The 24,021-nt window shown below is 55.3% G+C and overlaps 1 protein-coding gene across 1 annotated transcript; it reads left to right on the forward strand.

Moving 5' to 3' along the window:
- The first annotated feature begins 4,299 nt into the window (after positions 1-4,299).
- On the forward strand, positions 4,300-20,514 carry VASH1 (vasohibin 1). Its single transcript, XM_081293624.1, has 7 exons — positions 4,300-4,741; positions 11,170-11,258; positions 12,351-12,407; positions 13,855-13,929; positions 16,984-17,365; positions 19,205-19,317; positions 20,208-20,514. The coding sequence occupies exons 1-7, from the start codon at positions 4,430-4,432 to the stop codon at positions 20,278-20,280; spliced, it is 1,101 nt and encodes a 366-aa protein (XP_081149750.1). The 5' UTR covers positions 4,300-4,429; the 3' UTR covers positions 20,281-20,514.
- Positions 20,515-24,021: the final 3,507 nt, after the last annotated feature.

The raw sequence follows: 24,021 nt of genomic DNA on the forward strand, positions 1-24,021 counted from the left end.
TTGTGTGTTAGTTTCTAGAACATTAGTCCAGAGCACGGTGATCACAATAGTGATACAGGATATGAGCTAAGAATCATTATCATCCTCTTCGTCATCATCAAAGTCCCTGGTACCCAGCAGCTCTGATACACCAGCTCCTGGAACTAGGAACACAATTTGCCTAGCTTCTTTTCAGCTGTAAAATGAGAATCATGCTAACCCTAACTTCTTCCTGATTTTGTGAAGACAGCAAAAGAGATGATGGTCATAAATCCTTTGAGCCGAATAAGGAGTTACTCAAGAGTCTGTTATAGGTATTCCCAGGACATAAGGGTTAGGGAGTCAAGGGAGAGTTTGACAAAGGACCCAGGACCTGGGACCAGTTCACAAGCTGTGCAACATCCAGTAAGACACTTGTCCTCTCCAGGCTTGCGACTGAATTGAGTTAGACACATCCATTTCCAGTTTCACAATTTCTAATTTATTTGCTGACCCCTTTGCCTAACACATATTCCCTCCTACTCCTATGCACAAATGTCAGAAAATTCTCTAGACTAATTATGACAGTCTTTTACCTAAATTATTTCTTCTTGCCCTAGCTTCCTAACTCACTGGGAAAGTGCCCTGGGTGTACACTCTCATTGATTTCTGTACTAACTCTCTGGCAGAAGACAAAGGCATCACTTCTACCTCCTAGTGAGCCAAAAGCAAAGATCATATCCTCCTGGCTTACTATTGTATCCTCAATGCCTGCTACATAGCCAGACACACAGAAGGTGCTCCAGATGTATTTACTGTTTGAATGTTTGAATGAATACCCCAAGTCGATGTATTATTTATTCTGAATATTTCAGATCTATTTCAAGAAATCCACAGTACTAATTATCTAATGCTGCATTAGATTACTTGCCCCAAAATCAGATACATTACCCTCAAAACTTACCAGCTTAAAACAGCAATGATGACTTATATCTCAATTTCAGACAGAGCATGGTGAGGTTGGTCTCTCTGCTCCATATCTGGAACCTCAGTCACAGAACTCAAAGGCTGGAGCTGGGATCCACTGAAGTCTCAGTCTACCACCTACCTGGAGATTGATTCTGGTTGTGGGTTGAGAGTCCAGCGGGTACTGTCAGCTAGGATACTCAGGTGGCATCTCCATGCAGGGGGGTTTCCCCACAACATGGTTGCTGGTGTCTTCCGAGAAAGGGAGGATGCTGACTCGGTGACCTAGCCTCCAGAGTCACATAGCATCCACAGAGCATCCCTCCCACCACATTCTACTCATTAGACTCCCTGTGTTCAGCCCACATTCAAGGAGAGGGGAGCCAGGCTCCATCTTTTGAGAGAAGGATAAGAACTTATAAGCATGCTCTAAAACCACCACAAGCACTTGGCTAACACAAAAGGCACAGTATGGGGTGGAAACTGAGCCTATGAAGAAGGAAGGCTTCCATTCAAATTCTAGTTCTGCCACTTGTTATCTGGGTGAGTTTGGGAAAGTTACTCTCTAAGACTTAGTTTTCCTATTCGTACAGTAAGAAGGTGGCAGGCGCTCTTTAGTGACAGAGACATGCTTGAAGTCTTAACTTCTTGACCCTCTTAAGAGAATCCAGGCTTAACTAACTTTCTTGGAGTTACGGAACCTTTCCCATGATTGCATACCTTTGGTTTCTGAACTTGGAAGCATCAAGAGGAGTCCAGGGGACCCAGAATGTTCTGATATTGGGCAGAACTTTTAAGTAGCAGATGGGGAACCACTGAGGGTCTGAGGAGTCTCTTAGACTCCCTGTCATACCACCAGTGTGAAAATCTCCGAATATCAAGAAATGCAACAACTGTGGATCTAAGGAATACAACTCAGCCTGATGGAGCTTAATGTATTAGTCAGTTTCCAGTTACTATAACAAAATGGCTGAGGCAAGTAACATAAAAAGAAAAAGGTTTATTTTGGCTCATCATTTTGGAGGTTCCAATCCAAAATGCATAGTGCATAATTTTGGGCCTCTGGCTAGGGTGGCATATTATAAGTACATGGCACAGTAGAACCTTTATGATCACCAGTCAGGAAGCAGAAAGAGAAAGAGAGGGAAAAAAAAGTCTCAAAATCCCTTACACAAGGTCCCACCTCCCAAAGATTCCTCCCTCCCAGAATAACACCCTGTGGACCAAAACCTAACCCGTGAACCTTGGGAAGACATTCAACATCCAGTCTATAGCATTCAGGAATCTGCATTTCCCCCAGAAGGCTGTTATTCTTACTAAACACCAGTAGGGGGAGAGGCTGTGGACTTTAGCAAAGTTCTTAGCTGGAGCTCAGAGAGTTACTTCTCGGTGGGATGGGGGAGGAGGAGGGTGCATTGTGCCTCCAAAGTCCAGGAGCCCAGCACAACAATCAGCTGTATTTTCACCGTTTTCTGAACCGACTGGCTCTCCCTGGCCAGGACTCCCACTTCTATGTCTTGGTCCCACAACCCTAGGGAGAAGCATCCATCCTGCCATGTCCGCGGGACATGGGTATCCAAAGTTCAGTCCAGTGAGACTGACTAGTCACGTCCCTGGGCGTCCCACTCCCCCCGGGGCAGGAACCAGGGGAAACAGGATGACTTTTCACCCTTTCATTTCCTCTACTAGATGTCCCCCTTTAAGGAGCGGACGCGCCAGGAGGGAATTGGTGATCACCTCTGCCAATATGTGGAAGCTGGGGCCTAGAGAGGAAGTGATCTATTGAATGTCCCTGAGCAAAACATGCGCTGACCCCGGGTCTCCCAGACCAGTGCTCTCGCAGCCCCACGCTGAGGTACCCGACGTGGTACCCACTTTAGGAAATTCCCGACCGCAGGAATTCCTTTGGCGCCAGGAATCTTCCTAGAGTTTGCGCTCTGTTCGGTCCATTGTAAACTTCCTCCGCAACACCGCACGGTCTTCGCTGCGCCCTAAAAGAAAGGTGAGAAGGAAGCGAACGCCCACCGCGCGGTTGAGAGAACTAGGAGCAGAGGGACATCTGCGGGAGGGGAGGACCCGGCGGGAATGCGCTGGCCCTTTAAGGGGGGGACGGAGCGCATGCGCGGCGCGGCCGGAGTCGAGCCGGGTGGGCGGTGGGAGGGCAGGGGACCCGGCGGGCTGCAGCCGGGCCGCAGCCGGGCCTTGGCGCGGCGGGGTTGGCAGCGGCGACCCCGGCCTTGCCGAGCCGCCATCTGCCCGTGAGCTCGGGGTCCGCAGGCTGCTCCCCGGGGGCCAGCGCCGCCGGCGCCCGCCCGGGCTTTGTCACTCGCCTCCAGCTACATTCGCCGGCCGTGGCTGCGCGAGCCCGAGGCTGGCCCTCCCCGCCCCGCGGTCCTTCTTCCATCCCGCAGCCGGGCAGCGGGAGCCCGAGCCGACAGCCACGGAGCATCCTTCGCCCGCCCCGGCCGCGCCACCGTCCATGCTGCAGCCGGCCTGGGGCAGCGACCCCGCGGCCGGAGCCCGCCGCTCGGTGACCGCAGACTGGCCCCTGTGCGCCGCCGGAGCCGGTCCCTCTGAGCTCCGGGCCCTGGCGCGGGAACCGCGCCCCGCGATGGCTTGGCTGGCGCCGCGCCGCGCCAGGTGCCCGCCGTCCGCCCGCTGAGACGCGCCCGGCCGGGGACCGGCTGGGGACCGGCGGGGCCTCGCGCTCCGGGTCTTCGACACCCACCCGCGCGCGCCTTGCCCCCTCTGCGGGCTCGGCTCCCGCAGGCGAGGAGGCGGGGGCGCAGACAAAGCCCACTCTGTGCGGGGAGTTGGCCGCGGGCGTGGAATGTGCGCGTCGCCGCGCGCCCCCTCCCCGCGCCCCGCCAGCTGCGAGTCTCGGCTCCCGGACTTGTCGCGTCCGAGAAATCGCTCCCCCGCGTCGCCCTCCCGCCCGGGGGTCCCCACTCGGAGCTCACCAGGCTCCCAGTGGCCGCGGTCCCTCCACCCCCAGGGGCGCGCACAGGTGTGAGCAAGCGAGGCTTTGTAGAGGAATTTTTGTTCACTTCGAAACTGGAACCCGGACGCCCGGGCGGCGTGGGCACTGTGCCTTTGACCCTCCCTTTCCGCGGCCGCAGATCCGAGTTGTCTGGCCTCAGTTTCCCTCGACTCCCCCACCCCCGGCTGCCCGTCATTGTTCTCGCTGCCCAATGAGGGTGCTTTGTGAAGGCTGCGGGATTGGGGTGTAGTCTCTTTATCCCGGTTTTCAAACAAAACAACGCCCTTAAGGCTGACCCAGGACAACCCACCCCTAGGCCCCCACTTCAGGTTGATGCACTGATTTTTTTTTTTCTTACCGAGTAGTATTTCATTGTACAAGAGCCACGCCCTGGTTTCTTAAAGGCGCCCTACCCTCTGTTTGGCCATGTGTTATTTCTGCAGCTAGTGTGTGGGAGGCCTCTTGTGAACCACCTATTTTTCCCGCCTCCTGATACCTCCTCCCACCCGCACCGAGGATTTAGGAATGCCAGGAGGGAAGAAGGTGATTGGGGGTGGCACCAGCGGTGCTGCCCCAACTGCTGCCGCCACTGTCGCCGCCCCCACTGGGGTCAGGCGTTTGGAGAACAGCGAAGGGGCCTCTGCCCAGAGAGATGATGAGCCAGAAGAGGAAGGGGAAGAGGACCTGAGAGATGGAGGCGTCCCTTTCTTCGTCAACCGGGGTGGACTGCCTGTGGACGAAGCCACCTGGGAAAGGATGTGGAAGCATGTAGCCAAGATCCACCCTGATGGAGAGAAAGTGGCGCAGCGGATCCGTGGAGCAACGGACCTGCCCAAGGTGAGGCATGGGGCATGGGATGGGGGTGGAAGGGATGGGCACAGGATGAGCTAGGGCAGTGACCTGGGACTGAGAGCAAAGCCACACTCTTCCTCTGATGGCTAGGGCAGAAACCACGGGTGTGGTAAGAGTTAAAAACTAGACAGGTCATACTTATCCAGAACTTTCTCTCCATTGCTTTTGGGATCATTCTATGAGGGAGGCTGTCCTTCATCACTTTTGGGGCAGGATTTAAATAACTAACAAGCAAACTAATGTGGCTTGGCATCTGTTTGGCTAATGACACTTGCTAAGCCAGAGAACTTGGAGCAGACAGATAATAAATGACTAAGGAAATACAGGACTTCATATGCTGAGGAACTATTTTCAGGTGTTACCTCACTGAATTCTCCAACAGCCTTGGCAAGTAAGTGCACTTTGGGTCCCCATTTTACAGATAAGGAAGATCAAAGCACAAGTAGCAAGTCAAGTCAAGCCAGTAAGTGTCAGAGTGGGGACTGAGCGCCAGGGCTTTGGAATCCAGTGTCTCTGCTCTGTTGAGCACTAGGTTCAGGGAAATTAAGAATAAAGGAGGAAAAAATATGGAGAAGAGTAAAGTTAAGTAATTTTTGTGTTGGCTGGAACTCCTCTATAACAGCAATACTTCACTTGTTTTGCCAAGGAAGGCAGAGGCAGTATCTCATTCATCTTTGTCCTCCCAAGGTCTCCTGTGTGCCTGGCACAGAACAGGCACTGATGTGTGTCTGCTCAATGAAAGGGTATTTGAGACTTTCTGCCCTGTACAGTGCTATATGGAAATTCATGCCTGATATATTTTTTAAACGTTATCAGTAAGTCAAAGGAAGCAGTGTCCCCAGTACAGAACCCTTTGGGCAGAGTTCAACCCACCCCTGGGCCCCCACAATGCCTAATCCTGCCTTCTCAGGTGAGAAGGGTGGGGGCTAGGGAGAATGGAATTAGAAGGGCTTATGCATGGGGGAAAGTGGCCTGTTTTGTTTTTACCAAGTTATTGGTAGAGCCATTTTAAAATGCCTGGGAAGGGGTTGGGGTTGTAGCTCAGTGACTGAGGGCTTGCCTTGCATGCGTGAGGCACTAGGTTTGATCCTCAGCACCACAAAAAAATAATAATAAATAAATACATGCCTGGGAAAACAAGTCAGAGATTGAGGGCTGAGCTATTGTCTAATGTTTCCAGGAGAGAAAAACTAGGTTGATTTTGAATGGCTGCATCATGATCCTCTGTACTGACTTATAATTTATTTAGTTAATGTGTGGTTGGACATTGTTTCCGGGATTTTATTCTTAAAATGAACACTGTGTTGAACATTCTAAAACAAATATGGGGTCCATCTATGATTTTTTTTGCCTTTGGGATAAATTTGAGCACTTTCCTACCATAAGTGAGGCCCTGGGTTTGATCCCCAGTACCACACACACACACACACACACACACACAGCCAAAGGGTATGTACATTGGTTTGGATCACCTGCCTGTCTCTATGACCTCAAGAAGGTCCCTTTGACCTATTTAAGCCACAGTTTTCTCATCCATAAAATGGGGTTGATTGTGGGGAAAAGTGAATGAGTCACCAGGTGTTCAAGCATTTGACAAACTGGAAAATACCGAACCAATACTGGTTGTGGGTGCTCATTACCTGTTCTCCCTTTCTTCACAAGGAGGGGAGTAGATGTTACTCAGAGCATCTGTGCCCATGAAACCAGAGTGGCACACTTGTCCCACATGAGCAGGATGGTGCTGAGCAGGCAGCTCTCCCCGCCGTTCTCCTATGTCTAAATAGGGAGGCAGGAGAGTGTGAATGGCTTCCTCTAGGGCTGTCACCACTTCTAGGGACTAAAAAAACACCCGTGAGCTCACTAGGAACTGCTCAGGGATAGCATTTTGTCATCTTCAATTCTGATGTACAGGAAAGGGATGGGTAAGGGAAAGAAGCTACCCAGGAGGAAGGAGTTGAGGTGGCCAGGACTGTGATGGGGTGGGAGGAATTTTATTAAAGATTTGGAAAAATTTGAAAGTTCTCCTCCTTGAGCGGTGGGAAAGGTGTCTCAGAGAAGTCGCCTGTGTGTGCAGGAAGTTCCTCCCCTACCTTGGCCCCGAGTCCAAGGGAGGCCTTGGAGAAGGGCAGCTGTGGTGGGTGTCATACCTTGAGCCTCGGAGAGCACTGTCCCCAGGGCACACCTTCCCTAGCAGCAGTGATTTTGGAGCTGGCATGGGGCATTTTTACAAAGTCTCTGTGGTGGGTCCAGGAAGTGTTGTCACAACTACACTGTTTTTTAAAAGCCCACCTGAGCCAAAAGTTAAAATGGGGAGATTCTCCCAGAACAAAACACAGGTTTGGCATCCCTTCAGAAAACGAGACAAATGAGAAACAGAGGCGCAGTCCCACATGGCAGCAGGGGCTGGGGAGGGGTTCCCCTCCCCCAGCTTGCCACAGCCCCCTCCCCCTGCCATTGTTTCCAGGATTTTATTCTTAAAATGAACACTATGTTGAACATTCTAAAACAAATATGGGATCCATCTCTGATTTTTTTTTTCTGTTACCTGCCCAGCCCAGACAGGCAGCTGTTTCTGGGCCCCTGCCAGGTAGTGTGATTAAAGGAGCGCCTCTGGAGTGAGCCACCATGTTCAAATCTCGTTCTCCTGCATGTACTTAACGGGAGGAAGGTGTGCAACCCCCTTGCCCTCGGTTTCCTCAGTTGTGAAATGGGCTCGATGGGCAAGGCCCACTTTAGAGGATGTTGGTGGAAAAGACGGAAGGCCTCATTAGGGGAGCATCCGGCAGGTGCTCCAAAATGCACAGAGCGGGCATGCAGCACCCCAGACACACACACACACACACAAGGGCTTTGGAGAAAGAGCTTCTGCCAGGATGGCGTCAGTAGGGCCAAGAGCAGCAGTATCTAGAAGGATCCCAAAGCCAGCAATGGTTGATGCTCCTTGATGACAATCTCCCATCGCCATTTCAAGCTGTCACCACCTTTACAAGCCTGTTGGCCGGCTGCTTATGACACCCAGCTGCTGAAGGTCTAACCGTGACTCTGGCCATTGAGCACCTGCAGAGTGGGAATCTGGACATCTCATGCCATGCCCGAGTAGGAGTGCTGGTGGACAGGCACTGAGCCTTCGCTACATGCCAGGCCCTGTTCTAAGGTGTCCGTAGGCAGCAACTCATTTGCACCGCAGATGGGTTCTCTGAGGGTTCCTGTCTTAAAACGGGGCTTTGAGACACAGAAGTTGAGGAGCATCACTGAAGTCACGGAGCTGGGCTTCAGTGGCATGTCTAGTTCTGGAGTGTGTTCTGTCATCTCCTACCACCAGCGCTCCCCTCCTTCCCGAGGCCGCCTCATTGTGCTGGGCTGAGGGGCTGCACCAGTGCTAGTGTCCTGTGGGACTCAGGCCTTCAGGGACTCCTGGGACCAGGGGCACCCTTGCCTGGGGTCATGGAGGAGGAGCTGCCAGGGAGATCTGGGTAGCAGATATTACCAGCCTGCCCTGTGCCCTTGACCCCACCCCTCAACAGGGAGGAAGTTTTGCTGCCTCCTGTCTTGGAGGTAGAGGTTGAAGGTCAAATCCAGGAGACCAGTCCCCAAGTGGCCTGCTCACCTGGAGGTGAGAGTTCTCACCAGCGAGCAAACGGGTCTGTGTTTGTCATGGACACTGAGGAAGAAGGTGGAGCGCACTGGGGCAGCGTGAGTCAGGGAGCTGGCCAGACGCTTCCTTCCTCCTTGGCCTGGGTGATGGGGACTCTGAGGCCCTGTTGGGAAGCCCAGTCTCTTGGACTCTCTTCCTTCTTACAAAGCTGCTAGTCCCTGGGCTCTTTCTCTAGATGGCAGGTGCCCGTGTTCTCCATGCTCGTGTGGGCGCTGCCTGGCCTTGGCCCCAGCCTGGTTCTGCATGGTTCTTGGACTGCAGCTCCCCCATGGGAGGTGCACTTACCAGATCCGTCCTTAACTCCTTGCCTCACGGCAGGGGGGGTGCCACCTGAGGTTGGGTGCCACCTGGGGTTGGGTGCCTGAATGGATGTGCAGTGCTATTGATGGGAAATGGCTCAGTGATTCCTGGAATACCACTTCCCTCCCCGCTCTGCCCCCATATTCTTGACCCAGAGGAGGCCATGGGCACAGGGTGGTCAGGCAGGGAGAGGGGGAGCCCCCACCCCTGGACTTTTATCCTACTAATGACTGTAAGTGGTGGCACCAGTTTGAGGAGGAGAGTAATGTGCCAAGGGAAATAGCTTTCTCCAGACTGGGTTGTCAGCTGCGTGGGCGTGTGTGGTTGCCAGGGACAGGACTGCCGGGGCAGGAGGGAGAGGACCTGGCAGGGGGAGGGGCCGTTTGTGCAAGACTCTCTGGACCAGGGGCCCTTCCCCTCCTGCATCTCTGCCCTGTGGAGGGAGGAGGCATCTGGTAGACACTGTCCTGTGTCCCCTGCCATCTGCAGGCTCCATATGTGAGTGTGCGGTGATAAGTAGAATGTCCCTTCCTCCCTGTCAGAAATGATAAGAAGAATGTCCCTTCCTCTCCAGCCACCAAAACCACAGCATTTAAAAGGCTGTGCCCTGTGGGTTCCATATCTCCTCCTCTGGGAAGCCTGCCAAGGAGAGGGCGGAAAGAGCTGGGTCCTGCCCTCCCCCCACAGGGCTCCCCTCTCCGCCCTCTATGCATGCCCCCCACATACCTCCCACTTACCCCCCACAGACCCCCCCCTGCAGCCCCAGCCCCGTGGGGCAAGAGAGCTCGGTGTAACCTCAGAGGACCAGGTGGTGGCCTGGGGGAAGAGATGGGGCAAGGGTGGGACCTCCCTGTGCGGAGCCTAAGGCCATCTCACAGCCCCCTGTGCTGGTAGCCAAAGGGAAGCCCAGAGGGGTGGCTTTGCCCCTGGAGGTCTGGCTCTACCCAGGGAATCTGTTGTGAGTCCTCAGAGGACCCTCACTGATGCACTCCTGGTCCCCTGGCCTCTCTGACGGTGGCAGCCAAATGCCAGGACTCAGGCTCCTGGGGCTGAAGGGGGGGCCCAGGCCTGCACGTGGCCTCCTTCCTGGAGGCTGCCTGGCTGAGGGAAGGCCAGGGTCTGCTTCTGCTGCCTGACTCCCAGCGTCCCAGCATCTCATCCCCGTCCTGCCTGGCCGGGCTGATGCTGGGGAGTCAGGACCGTCTGGCTTCTTGTACTGTTGAGGTAGGGAGCTGGTGGGAAAGGAGACCCCAAGGGCCCTGGGCCTTTGTCAGACCCTTCCAAGCAGCCAGGTTCTGGTGAGTAGAGCCATAAGAAGACATGTCCCAAAATAAGTCCTCTTACCCTGCTGCCACTGAGGTGTCCCCAACAATCCAGGCTGGCACTTTGGAAACCCTGCTAAATGTGCCTGTGCTACCGGGGTGGGTGATGTCCACTGTAAGATATCTTCATCTCTCCCGAGACACCACCCTGGGCGGAGGGACTCTGGGAAAGCCAGTTATAGGTTTTTGTTTGGTTTGTTTGTTTTTTGATACTAGGGATTGGACCCAGGGGAGCTTTACAACTAAGCCACATCCCCAGCCCTTTTTATTTTTTGAGACAGAGTCTCACTAAGTTGCTGAGGGCCTTGCTAAGTTGCTGAGGCTGACCTTGAACTTGGAGTCCTGCCTCAGCCACCCACATTGCTGGGATTTCAGGCGTACATTAGGACACCCAGCACCATTTTTTATTACTCTAATGAAATACCTGTGGCAAGATACTTATGAAAAAAAACAGTCTTTTTAGCTCACAAAGTTCAAGATTGGTGACCCCAATGCCATTAGTTCAGCCTCTGGTGAGGGCCCAATGGCGGTGCATGGCATCATGGTTAGAGAGCAGGTGAGAGAAGGATGGTCACATTGCGGAAGCCAGAGAAAGGGGGAGGGGCCAGGCATGCTCCTTTTATGACAACCCTGAGATCCGCTTCAGGGTCCACAAGAAGAAAATTGCCTTCTTTCCTTCTGAGGGCAGGCCTCTGGTGACATAATGACCTCCCACTAGGACCCACCTCTTGACGTCACCACACTGAGGACCAAGTCTCCCACACCTCTGGGGGACACACCACACTCACCATAGCACAGAATGAACCCCACACCTGATGAGCTTAACTCCAGTACTGACATTCTCCCTAAGCCTTGAAGGGAATGAATATGTAAAAATCAGAACAGTTGCTGAATCAACCTATGTTTTGCTAAAATTATTAAAGAAGCATAAAATTGGAAAGTCCACGCAAGCTCTGTATAGAAATGCTGTCAAGGCAGGAGGGGAGGAAGGTTTGCCAAGCAAGGAGGCTGGGCAAGAGGGAAGGAGGCTGCCTCTCCCCAGGGTCTGGCTTCTCGAGGGCCAATGCTGGTGTCTGCAGGGCCGGAAGCTCAGGGTGGGCCTGCCCTTGTGACCAGAGCTCTTTCTGTATCTCCAGATCCCTGTACCGAGTGTGCCTACTTTCCAGCCCTCCACTCCCGTCCCCGAGCGCCTGGAAGCCGTGCAGCGCTACATCAGGGAGCTGCAGTATCCTCTCTGGTCTGACCACCATCTCGTTACTCAACCAGAAGCCAAGTGGGCTTGCCTCAGAGGAGGCTAGAGAGGGTCCACAGAGCCACCTCGTCCCCATCTTCCAGGCTCCATTCACCCGGGCATCTCTGTGCTACCTGGAGCTGGGGGGACTTCGTCTGATGACCTGCTCCAGCCCCTCCCTCACCAGCTTTCCTGCTGCCTGTGTGTGACAGGGAGAGAGAGGGAAGTGGCCCCTGAGACTGGCTGCAGGAAGTGGGTGGTCCCTGTCATCCATCCAGCCCTAGAGGAAGCAGCAAGAAGGTTCCCTGGGGGTATTGGAAAATGGGTTTTAAAAGTGTGGGGAATGGGGAGGAAAAGGGACTTTAAGCTCCAGGAGGTCACTTGCACATCCTGGAATTTTCTCCTGGTTCTTCAACTTGTCTTCCCTGGCAAGAGGCCCTTTGCCCAGCCTGTAAAGAGGTGGGTGCCTGAGTCCTGTTGGAGGGCCCTTTAACACCTTCCCCCTGCCCCAGAGCAGTGTCCTGGGTCCTCTCCCTCAGGCCTCCTGACTGCAGAGGAGGCCGAGGAGGGGGAACTAGACATGGGTCCCGAATAGAGAAAGGCCCGCTGAGGACTGCAGTCAGGCCCCATCCCTCTGCTCTCCAGTGGGAATATTGAGGTGCGGAGGGAGAGGTTGGCTTGGGAGCACCTAGCAACTGGAGGCTGAGCTGGACCCCAACCTCCAGCCTCCTCTGTCTGCAAAATTCAGTGCTTCAGGAAGCCATTCCCAGCTGTGGCTTCTGGCCACCAGCTGTCTGCTCAAAGTCCCCGTCTGAGAAAGGGAGGCCAGGAAAGAATGAGTGAAAGCTGGAGAGGATGGGGGGGGGGGGCGCGAGGAAAGAGAAGGGGCTGTGAGGGGGAAGGAGAGGCACCCACCCACCCTGTGCCCTTCTCTCCCCTGCAGGAGAATCAGGTCTGAGCACCCTCCAAGGTGCTTTGAGGAGGCCCTTTGCTGTGTTCTTACCCAGCCTACACTCCTGGGGGATGGGCAGGGGAAAGGGACACCTTTTCAGATGAACCCAGTCGGTCCTTAACCAGCTCCCACAGGTACAATCACACAGGGACACAGTTCTTTGAAATTAAGAAGAGCAGACCTCTGACAGGGTAAGAATGGGACACCCAGCCCCCTGCCCAGGCTGAATCCCTAGGAGCCCCTGTGGTTTGCCTTTGGATGGAAGTTTAGATATTCTTGGGGGAAAGCCAGCCATTGGGCTGGTACCTGGGGTACCTGGGTCCTGAGGGTGTCATGATGTAAACGTTCACCTGAGATGAACAGCCAGGGCTATCTTAGTGAAAGGGAGCCCACCCCCACGAGCCCATGCTGAGCACAGAACATGACAGGCAGCAGCCCCCACCTGCCTTGATGATAGAGGGTGGTCCCAGGTCGATGGCCACCTGGGCTTTTTCCAGTGGAGCAAGAGACAGCCCTTCTCCTTCTCTCCCACAGCGGCCCCTGCTCTCTGCCCACCTGCCTCGCAGGCCCCTGGGCATCCACCCATCGTGTCCTTCTGGACTCTTTTCTGGCCATGTAACTGAAGGTCCAGTATCAGTGTCTGAGCATTAGGGACCCCTCTAGAAGGAAGGTGGCATTTCTCACTCCTCGACCCCTGGCTAAGCCACTCGCTCCAGGCTCTAGAGAACTTCTGCCAGGGAAACCCCAAGGGCAGAATGGGGAAGAGGATGGTGGCTGAGGCTGGGGACATGACCCAGAGATGCCCATAGGCTTAAAATTTTTAAATCCAGGAGTTTATAATTTTTAAAACCCAGATAAATTTTGCATCTTGCTCTACACATAATTTATGTTTGCTTTCTTATGAAAAAAAAAAAAAGATGAAAGAAAGCTTTAAATGCTTTATTTACTGAATGACCAGCTCTTGAGGCCCCAGGGGGAACATCCACCTCCCTAGGCCCCTAGCTTTGTTCTCTGGCTGCTGCCCGCTGGGGGCCCCTCCAGCCCCTGTAGATGGAGGAATCCAGGCACTCTTGTGGAAGGCCAGTGGCCAGGCCGAATCCTGGGCCCCAGGACAGACTCTCTTAAGTTCTCTGAGTTCCAAGTTCAGGAGCAGGCCGCGGGGGTGGGGGTGGGGGGGCACCAGGCAGCCATCTGCCTGAGACCCCACGTCTGGGCTTTGGGGAGCAGTTGCATCCATTAGCCGGCTCTTCAAAGGCGCCTTGGTTAAGTCAGGAATGCCCACTGCGCTCCGGCAGGGAAGAGGTCAGTGCCAAGGTCCCCACCTCCTCCCACCACTGTCATCGCAGAGGCCCCAGCACAGTGGCTGTCAAGGTCCTGTCCTCCGTGCTGCTCCCCTCCCCCAGAGGTCTTTAAAGGACAAGTGGGAGAGAAAATGAAAAGAAGGAAGGAACTGAGGGAGAGGGCCTCTTTCTACCCCCTCATCTGCAGCCCCGGAAAAAGGGGAGGAGCCTGAGCTGAGGGCAGCTTGAGGGGTGGGGTCTGTCCTTCTAGCCTTCTGGTAACCCAGCCCCCTCCTTCTGACATCCCCCCACCGGAAGGGCCAGAGGCATTGTCCTCCGCTGTCTCCCTTTCCCACAGGCTGATGGACCTGGCCAAGGAAATGACCAAAGAGGCTCTGCCAATCAAATGCCTGGAAGCCGTGATCCTGGGAATGTATCCTTCCCCTGCCCTGGGAGGCCTGCGAGGGGACCGGCCTGTCCTGGCCTCAGCTTCCTGTTCCAGAAGTGGGGAGAGGGAAAGAGGCCCAGGGCTCTCCCAGCTCCCCTGTGCAGCCAGGAACTTGACCCTTGGTGAGGAGCCTCCCCGAGGTGGAGGAGCCTCGGGACTCAGCCCCCTGTGTCTCAGTTGCTTCCTCTTCAGGTTTGCTGGCAGCTCTTTTTTGAGTTCATGGACCCAGTGATCTTTCTCTGAATTCTGAATAGGGCACAGTGTCTCCTATGGGCTGCTGTACCACTGCCAGGCAAGGTGGTGCATGTCTATAATCCAATTATTCAGGAGGCTGAGGCAGGAGGATTGCAAGTTTAAGGCCAGCCTAGGCAACTTAGTGAGACCCTGTCTCAAAAACAAGAAGAGTTGGGAGCATATCTCAATGGTAGAGCACCCCTGGGTTCAATCCCCAGTACCACAGAATAACTGGAGGAAGCAGACAAGCTCCCAGGAGCAGCTGCCCTCCCCCAGGGCCCCCAGTCAGAGCAAGGGGAGGTGAGGCAGGTGTTTGTGGTCAGTTATTTTCCTAATTGGTCAGCACCTCAGTGCCATGATTTTTTTTTTGGTACTTTTATGGGGGATTGAACCCAGAGATGCTAAACCATTGAGTCATGTCCCCAGCCTATTTTTATTTTTTGTTTTAAGACAAGTTCTTACTCAGTTGGTTAGAGCCTCACTATGTTGCTGCTGAGGCTGGTTTGAACTTGCAATCCTCCTGCCTCAGCCTCCAGAGCCACACCTGGCTCCTACCTTTCTTTTTTTTAATGAGTCATTTTATTAGAAAATATATTAAAACTTGTACAAATATAGAATGATATAATGAATTCCCATGTATCCATTTCTCAGCTTTACCATTTCAGAGCCAATTGTGTTTCGTCTCTTCCCACCCCTCCCATATTCCCTACCAGCTTTTCTTTCCTGGCTTCCATTGACTCCAGTGAAGCTCTACCACCAACATACACCTCCAGCTCTTTTTACTTTTTATTTTGAGACAGGGTCTCACTAAGTTGCTTAGGGCCTTGCTAAGTTGCTGAGACTGGCCATGAACTTGATCCTCGGGTGATCCTCGGGTCTCAGACTCCAAGCCACTGGAATTATAGGTGTGCACCACCACGTGCTGGGTCCCTGCCAGCCTTGAATCATTTTGCCTATGGATGATCCTTGGGGCAGATAGCCCACCAGCTCAGTGCTGCAGAGAGTGCAGATTGGAGGTAGCCAGAAGGGTCAGGGAAGGACACCTAATGAACAGGAAGTGCATCTGCAGGACTAGGTCTCAGGAGAAGTCAAAAGTGAGAAGGATGCTCCCTCAGGGCTGTAACCGAGGTGACACTCTCCCATGGACATACCTGCCTCAAGTTTACACAAAAAGGCTGTGGTGCCCCCTGCCTCATCCCCTCAGAGGTCCTAAGAGCTAGCTCCACTGTGGCAGTCATTTGTGATAGGATGGACCCATTTCCAGGAGCCCAGCCAGCATCACCTTGTCTAGGGCTCTTTGTGACTTTAATCATGAGACCACTCAGGAACGTCAGGCTGCTGCCAGCACCTCCTTGAAGACCCCTCGTCCGCTCTCCTTCAGGAGCCATGCACTAAAGCAGAGGCTCCATCCCTGCAGAGCAACCCGGATGCTGGGCCAGCCAAGATCATGTGGTCCCAAGGCCTTTCAAGGGTCATTTGGTGGCTTGTGGGCACAAGGAAAATGGGAACAGTACCTAGTCTGGTGAAGGGCCCCTCCCCGTGTCCCCACAGCTCCTCGGTGCAGTGGGCTCTGCACTGTTAGCTCCTGGGTCTCCTTCCCATGCACTTTGCCGAGCAGGGCTGTGCCTTTCTCATATACTCTATGTCCCTGGTCACTGGCAAGGCATTGGGCTCAGTCAGCACTGGTAGACTGAGTAGTGCTAGAGGAAGCACGGTGTAGTGTCTGAGGCCACAGGCTTAATCCTGGCTCTGCTATGTACTACGTGACCCCCAAGCAAGTTCCCTAACATCTCCGAGTCCTGGAGTCCTCCCTTGCAAATGGGGGTAGTGGTAGTGCCTGTGGCACAGTCTCTAGGATGAGTGAACGAGTCATTCATCTAGGGCACTGAGTGCAGCCTCTGTAGGTGGCATCTGCCCCCCACTTGCTCACTCATCCCTTTCTACCCATGTATTCAAGAAGAGTGTTACTGAGTAACTGTGATTGGCTGGACTCGGGGACAGTCCCTAGAGAAAGAGCAAAGAGCATGGCAGCCAAAGCCCCTGTCCTCGGGAAGTTTCCTCTCTGGTGGAGGAGACAGAAACAGCAAGCAAACCAAGAAATAAGTGGAAAATGGATGGTAGTGGGTGCCATGGAGGAAAATCGGGGAGTTGACTTGCTTGAGGCCTGCAGAGGAGCTGGCCAGGAGACCCTGCAGGAGTGGGGCGAGGGGCTGAGGAGAGAGGCCCAGGTGCCTGGAGTGGGTGAGCAAGTGGGACCAGTGGGCTAAGAGGCTTCAGTGTGCCTCCAACCCGCTGTGGCCACAACTTGATTCTATTTGAGAGTCAAGGGACAGTGTCTGTGTAGGGGGAGGGGGCAATGATGAGAAAAGGAGAGGCCACCAGAATGTTCTGCATCTGTGAGGATATGTATGTGTGAAAGAAAATGGAGAGAAGGTGTCTGGGGGGACCAGCGACTGCGAAGTGCGTGTAATCGACAGGAGTCGGGTGGGGAGCCGAGGGCACCCTACAGCTTTGGAAAGATCTGCAGTTTGGAGTAGGGGACCCCTGTTAGATGTTATTCTGGGAGCTCTGATTGGCATGGCAGCCTCAGTGTTCCCACGGAGGTCAGTTCAGGAGGCCCCCTGTACACCAGCTTGAGGCTAGAGGACAGGGATTTGGAGATGAACAAGCTGTGGTGTCTGCCTTCAGAAGCTGGTGGCCTAGGGGTCCCTGAGCCACATGCAGGTGGGTGGCGGCTGCCCCAGCCCTGCCCCTCCTGCTGGTCCCACTCTGCTGGCCCTTTCCTTAGCGGGGGTGACTGGCCAGTTACCTCACCAACAGCATGCCCGCCCTGGAACGCTTCCCCATCAGCTTCAAGACCTACTTCTCAGGGAACTACTTCCGCCACATTGTGCTGGGGGTGAACTTCGGGGGCCGCTACGGGGCCCTGGGCATGAGCCGGCGGGAGGACCTGATGTACAAGCCGCCGGCCTTCCGCACGCTCAGCGAGCTCGTGCTCGACTACGAGGCCGCCTACGGCCGCTGCTGGCACGTGCTCAAGAAGGTGAAGCTGGGCCAGTGTGTGTCCCACGACCCGCACAGCGTGGAGCAGATCGAGTGGAAGCACTCAGTCCTGGACGTGGAGAAGCTGGGCCGCGATGACTTCCGAAAGGAGCTGGAGCGCCACGCCCGCGACATGAGGCTCAAGGTCAGGCTCTGCCCTCCGGAGGCCAGGCTCTCCCCTGGCGGCTTCCCTCCCTGCTGTCACCCCGATGCCCCACTCTAGCAGAGGTGGTGGGAGGATGAGGGAGGGGATGGTGTGTCCTGGCTGCGTAATTTCAGTGGTCTTATTGCCCAAGTTGTCGCCTGGGTGGGCAGGCCAAGGACCGCTCAGGAAAGAGGAAGCAGGGATTGAGTTGGCATGGTGGTGGGTCTTTGACACAAGAAGGGCAGAGGCATGGATTCCAGACCAGCTAGGGGGAAATCCTGACCTAAATGAGGGGAGTGGTGTGGGGGACACAAGAGCCTCCCCTCTCCTGTGTGTCCCCACACTTGAGCCCCAGCACCCAGCATTCACAAAACACTAGAGGAGAGTAGAAGAAAGGAAATCCGGCCCCAGGGAAGACAATAAGGTGGTGATTTCTTCTCCCTCTTTGCCACCTACAAGGGGATGTCTGGGGACTTCGGGGGTCTGTTAACCCAGACCTTGAGCTACTGAGGAGTTGGTCCCTTTCTGCAGGTAGAATTTGGGGCTCTTTCTGGGTCCAGCTGGACTAGAGGGACTTCCCTTGGGGCCTGATAGGATCCCCTCCTGGGCTCAGCCACTCTGGTTGCTCAGCCCCAGCCACACTGTGACTATGCCCCTCCAGATGACCTGGAGCCTCCAGCTCGGCTACCAGCCTAGGCACTGGCTCATGGCCCGTCCTTGTGTCAGCCCTGGGGTCAGCAGCCATGGAGCTGCCTTGACAAGATAGGAAGCCCAGAGACTCGTGGGCAGGCGGGTGGCTGTGAGAGGCAGATCCGACTGGAGCTCAGCCTGCTGAGGGAGGGTCTGAGCTTGTCACAGGCAGCTGTGAGAGTCCAGGCAGGGAACTCTCAGCCAGCCCCTAGCCCAAGACCCTGTGGACTGACAGTGCCTTCTCCCAAGGCAGAGGTGGGCTGCAGGGACCCTGCACTAGAGAGGGGCTGCTGTCTTCTGCCCTAGGTGGGCACCCTGTTCTGGGTCCGCCTGCACCCTGGCTTTTGCTGCAGGGAATATTATTGTGTCTCCAGGGCTGCAGGTTAGACCTAGAGGTGAAACCAACAGTTACTCGGTCATTAGTCCTGTGACTCCCCACTCATTCAGCACGAAGGCCTCTCTGGTACTTTCCCCTCTCCAGCTCTCCAGCTCAGTAGAGAGAACTCAAGTCGAGTTGAGTGTGTTGCCTAAGGAATGATTCATCTCATTTATTTATTGTGGGACTGGGAGCTGAACCCAGGGACACTCTACCACTGAGCTGTATTCCCAACCCCTTTTCTTTTTTATTTTGAGACAGCGTCTCCCTAAGTAGTCAAGGCTGGTCTAGAACCGTAATCCTCCTGCCTCAGCCACTTGAGTTGCATGTGCCACCATGCCTGATTTTTTTTTTTCTTAATCAGACAGAGTTACTAATCTGACTTGTGGCTTGTTCAAGGTAACTAGTGCCACTCTTGGCTTTGATAGGCTCCCAGGCAAAGCTCAAACACAGGCCACCTCTCCATTTGGCACATGGGCCTGGTGTGAGTCAAGGGGCCTCTTCTAGAAGACTTTTTATAATGATGTGACAGCCCAGCAGCTTCCCTTGCTCTCGTGCCATCTTCGGGATGCAGGGACTGGGCAGCTGGGCAGCTGCTGCACTTAAGTGCCTGGGAAGTAGATTTGGAAAGAGCCAAAGACAGGGTAGAGGGTTGCCTGGGGCTTCCCGGGCCCTGCTGGGGCAGCCTCCAGGACTTGTGCCCTTCTCTCCGTGGGGCAGGTTGGCTCTCGGGCAGCCCTGAAGGATGCTTTTGTTTCTCCTTCCCTACCTAGATTGGCAAAGGGACCGGCCCACCCTCTCCCACCAAGGACCGGAAGAAGGATGTATCCTCCCCGCAGCGGGCCCAGTCCAGCCCACACCGCAGGAACAGCCGCAGCGAGAGACGGTGAGGGGTGACATTGCATGGGGATGGGGCCAACACAGCCTTCCCCTTTCCTCTTCTCCTCTGGGTCCCTCTCCTTCACATCCTTCTGTCTTCTGTGTCCCACCCATGGGAAGTGACCTGGGATGGGTGTGTTTAGGTGTTGGCATCTCCCACAGCAGCGTGGTGCCATTTCCCCAAAGAAAACACCCCTCCGAAGGCCCCTGGCCGCCCTGTGCTGGACCAATGTGGTCCAGACAGAAAGGTCTACGGCAGGCAGCAGAATGGGGGGGTGTGAGGGTGGGTGGCCACGGGGCTCCTGCCAGGCAAAGAGTGCCCCTGTCGTCTCCTGCAGCTCTGTGTAACCAGGGTAAGTAGCTTTGAACACAACTGTGCCCCCAAGACTCCCAAAAGTCTGTAGGTTCTGTCTGTGTCTAGATGGCAAAAAAAAAAAAAAAAAAAATGCCATTAAAATACCAAGCCTCCTGCTCTGCTTCCCTCCCCTAACATTCTGGCTCTTGCTTTAAATATAATTGTCATTTAGGAGCCACCCCTCTGGCATGAGTTAAGGGATACCAAGCAGATCTTTGGCACCAAAATGTCCATCACCATTGACTTTGACCTAGGAAGCTTTTGTAAAGAACAGATTCCCCTGGGGAGATTTATGCTCTGAGGTATTACCCACCAGCTGCCACCAGATTAGCTAACCTCCAGCAGAGAACAAGAGCCCTGTGAGATAGGAATCCCGTTCGGGAGGCTCTGGCTGGCCAGGGTTCCAGAAACACGTCTGCCCTGTGTCCTCCCATTCCAGGGCCTCTAGGAGAATGGAGGAGAGAAGCCAGCAGGGCAGCTCCCTCCTCCTCCAGCTCCTGATTACCACTCATGGCCCGCTGCTCTGCTCTGCCTCCCTGCAGGCCCTCGGGTGACAAGAAGCCTTCAGAGCCCAAAGCCATGCCAGACCTCAACGGGTACCAGATCCGAGTCTGAGGCACAAGCAGCACCCCAGCCCCTGCTTCTGGAGACCATGATCCACCTGCTGGAACTGGCCTTGCTCCAGGGAAGGGGTTGTGGGGGCAGGCTGCAGGCTGCAGGCTGCAGGAAGGGTGCCTTGTGGCTCTGCCCCACTCTGCTGCCCCTGCCACTGAGCCAAGTCCCTAACTTTGGGCCAAGAAGACAGTATTTTATTTGGAGTCTTTGGCTCTACGACTGATGTTTAAGGTATTTAGGGGAAAAAGACAATGACAAATGGATGTGCTGGTGGCTGGAAGGGCAGCGCTCAGGGGCCTGAGAGTCGCGGGGCTGGGGGAGGATGGCTTGCTGGTTCCCCAGTGACTCTACTCCCAGTGGCTCTCTGGGATTTGGGTGCATCCTGTAGATGGGAAATTTCTCAGCCCCACCAGCCTGTGTGGGTTGAGAGGATGAGGTGTTCTGCAGTTGGGACTGTCCTGGCAGAAACTTGACCCAGGGAAAGGGAAGCAGGGTAGACTCATCCTGAGAAAGGTCTGTGCAGCCCATAAATCAGGAGCTGGGCGCAGGCTGCATCTGCCTAAGAGCAGGAGCTGGTGGCCCAGAAGAGCCCTTGGCCCTTGTGGCCCCATAGGCAGCACCATGTGGGCCTGAGCTAAAGCTAGCAGGGGTTGGGCTGGAGGAGAACCAGAAGAGGGCCCTGGGCGGAGGAGAGCTCGCGGGCCAGCAGCGGGGTCCACGTGCACAGCCCCGCCTCGCCTGTTACTGCAGCCTGGGGGTTCCCAGCAGAGGGTGTGGACTTTGTGGAGGGCCCAGAATGACCCTGGGGTCAGCATGGCTGTGGGACTGAGCAGACCTGGGTGCCAGTCCTGGCTGAGGTGGGCATGGGGTGGGACTTCAGGCCTGGGTCCTTCCCCTGGCTCTTCTGGGAGTGGCCTCTGCTGTGTCCCCTTTCTAAAACTTCAGCCCTTGCAGGGGAAATCAAGACCAGACCAGCAGAGCTGTGCCCTAGGCCCACATCCCCTCCGTGAGCAGCCCCTTTAGGCTCGTGGGTTAGAGGGACAAAGGGGCCTGCCACAATTAGTGATTCCTCGGGGCACTAGTAGAGAAAAAGCCAAGCACCTGGAGTCGTGCACATTCTGCCCATCCTCCATGAGACCCCTGGCAGGGAAGAGAAAGCATGTGGAAAAGTTGGCAGAGCTGGGAGAAGGTTCTGGAAGTTCAAACAAGAAGGTGTAGGGCAAAGAGCAGTTGGACCATAAGAAGGGACAGAGCCCGAGACCTGGGGGTGTAAGTGAGGAAGGGATGTGGGAGGAAGTTTAGGATCAGGCTGCCTTGGGGAGGGGTGAGTTCCCCAGCACAGAGGGCTTCTTGTCAGGAAGCTGGAGAGAGGATGAGGTTATAGAAGGGCAACTTGATGTGGCAATCGTTAAGGTTTTACTGAGAGGCTGTGTCGACCTGGGGCAGCCTTCAGTGAGGCTGCAGAGGAGCTGTGAGCCTGGGCAGGGGAGCAGCAGAACTGGGGTTGTAAACTCAAATGTCCACAGGGCCAGCAAGTGACAAACGGTAGGGCTGCATGGGGACTGTGGCACACTGCGAGCTGCTGCTGCTCAGCTGTCCTCACAGTGCAGGCCCTGTGGGGCCAGATTGTGTTTGAGACCAGAACCCTGAATCTGGATGAGAAATCTGATTTTTAAAGGTTGGCAAATCAGGTCAAGAAATTTAAATGCCAGTTTACGCAAAAGAGTACGTTTGCCCCCTCTGCAGTCAAGAGCTTGTGCTTGCTAGGAGTCCATGGGATGCTTTGGAGTCGGAAGGTCCGGGTTTTCCAGAGGAGATTCCTCCAGAGTCGAGTCTCAGCAGCAGAGACACCCACCCCCACACACACTCCCACCAGGGAGCCACCCTGAGCTCATCCTTGCTGTCCCTGCAGACAGGCTGGAGACCTGGGTAGGTGGCACCCAGCCTGCCAGAAGAAGGGCTGGTGCCTGGAAGCAGAGAGAAGGAGAAGGAGGGCAGAGCCCTGCAGGGAAGGCCCCCGAGGCTGCTGTTCATCCACCCTGCAGCTCAGGGCCCAGAGCCAGGCCCAGCGCACCCTAGGAGGCCAGCCAGTCACTCCCAGTTGGGAGCCTCACCAGGTTCTTCTTAGGATCAGTAGGCCCTAGGGAGGTGCCCAGTTTGCCCCCAGGCCACATCCCTGGCCAGACCAGTGAGATGGTCATGGTGATCCCTGGCTCACTGGCCCATCTCAGCTCTCAGGGAGTGGGGATTGTGGTCCCCATGTTCCTCCCTTCCCCAACATAGAGATGGCTCACCTCGGGAAAGGTGATGCTGAAACAAGGTCCTTTATGGGTCTGGTTGTGGCTGCTCATCAGCAGGGAAGAAGCCCCAGATGCTTCTGGGAACTTCCCAGAAATGACAGGGTATAGGGCTAAGAGATGCAAGAGGGAGCTGGGAGCCAGAGTCAGGTAGACAGAGGAAACTGCTCCTAGTTCCTAGGACACTCTGACCCACAGGATCTCTCCTGGGGAAGCTTGGGGAGGAGGAAGCAGAGTGGAACCCTTACCCTGCTTGCTCTCTGCTGACCCCCATCTGCAATCCCTGGCACTCACCCCTCCTGAGCTGAGACCTCAGGCCTGTGGAGACCACCACAGGACACAGTGGTGCTTTTGAATTTATTTTTAACTGTTTCCCATGTAGCAACCCCTCCTCCCCCCGGGCTGTTTACACAGGCTGTGCTCTCTGGGGCTGGCCTGGCTGTGAGGTTTCTGGGGAGACAGAGAGGCAGGGACTTTGGGGCCTTAGTCACCTTCCATGGTGTCACCTCATCTCACTGCCTGTGAGGGACAGGGGCCTGGCTGATGTGACCCCAGCTCCTCTGCCCTGGTGCAAACTGCTGGCTAAGGAGGGGTCATGGTGAGGTCAGAGAAAGCTGCTTGGTGGAGGAGGCCTGGGGTCGGGGCGATTACAGGGCCTCCCAAAGCCTGGCTCCTGGTGCCAAGTGCCAGGGCGGGAACACCAGGAAGCTGGCTTCAGAGCCTTCCCATCCACCAACTGCCAATCCTCTCCCTCTGTGGCCTCACCGCATTCTCATACCCCTCGCCCGCCACTCCAGCAGCCCGCGCTCACGTGGGCTTGGCCGAGTGCAGAGAGCAGCAGCCCTGTGGCCCCAGGATGAGGTGATGCAGCCCAGGGCCAGGGCACTGATTTTCAGGAAGAGCCAAGACGTCGACATGTCTGTTTCTAGCCTTTCTGTCCTCTGCCCCCACCTCCTAGAGCACGGTCTGGCTCTGGGAGTCAGTCTGACGCTGGCTGGTGAGTGCCCAGAGGCCCCTGTGCGTGTGTGCCATGGCAGGCCACCACCTGCACTGTGTCCCTGGCCTTGGAGAGCAGGGGAGTGCCAGGCCCAACAGGCTGATGGGTGAAGGGCAGGAGGCCTCCTGTAGAGGACTGGGGGGGAGCACACTCCTGCCAGGGACCAGCCTCCTACCAGGCTCTCGGGCCAGGCAGGGCTTCGTGGTGCTAGCTGCAAGTCCACTGGGGTGACCCTCTCGCTCCATGTTGGTGCTCCGTGGTCCCCCTTTTAGTTCAAGCCTGATAAAAAGGAGAGCTGGGCCTCCAGAGCTGGGCCTGGCCCGTGGGCCCTGTGATGACCAGCTGCCCTCCCCAGGCTGTGACGTGTGGTCCTCATGTTGTCCTTCCTTTGCTCATATCAGTATTGCCCTTCCTTTCACCTTGACACTTCATCTCATTCCTGTTCTC

This window comes from Spermophilus citellus (assembly GCF_964194105.1).
Source record: "Spermophilus citellus genome assembly, chromosome: 4".
NCBI lineage: Eukaryota > Metazoa > Chordata > Mammalia > Rodentia > Sciuridae > Spermophilus > Spermophilus citellus.

Bases quoted from the DNA above. Each gene is read 5' to 3' on its own strand.
- VASH1 (XM_081293624.1), top strand. From the start codon at position 4,430: ATGCCAGGAGGGAAGAAGGTGATTGGGGGTGGCACCAGCGGTGCTGCC. The intron at 4,742-11,169 runs GTGAGGCATGGG...CTGTATCTCCAG, and splicing joins GAGCAACGGACCTGCCCAAG to ATCCCTGTACCGAGTGTGCC. The intron at 17,366-19,204 runs GTCAGGCTCTGC...TTCCCTACCTAG, and splicing joins CCCGCGACATGAGGCTCAAG to ATTGGCAAAGGGACCGGCCC.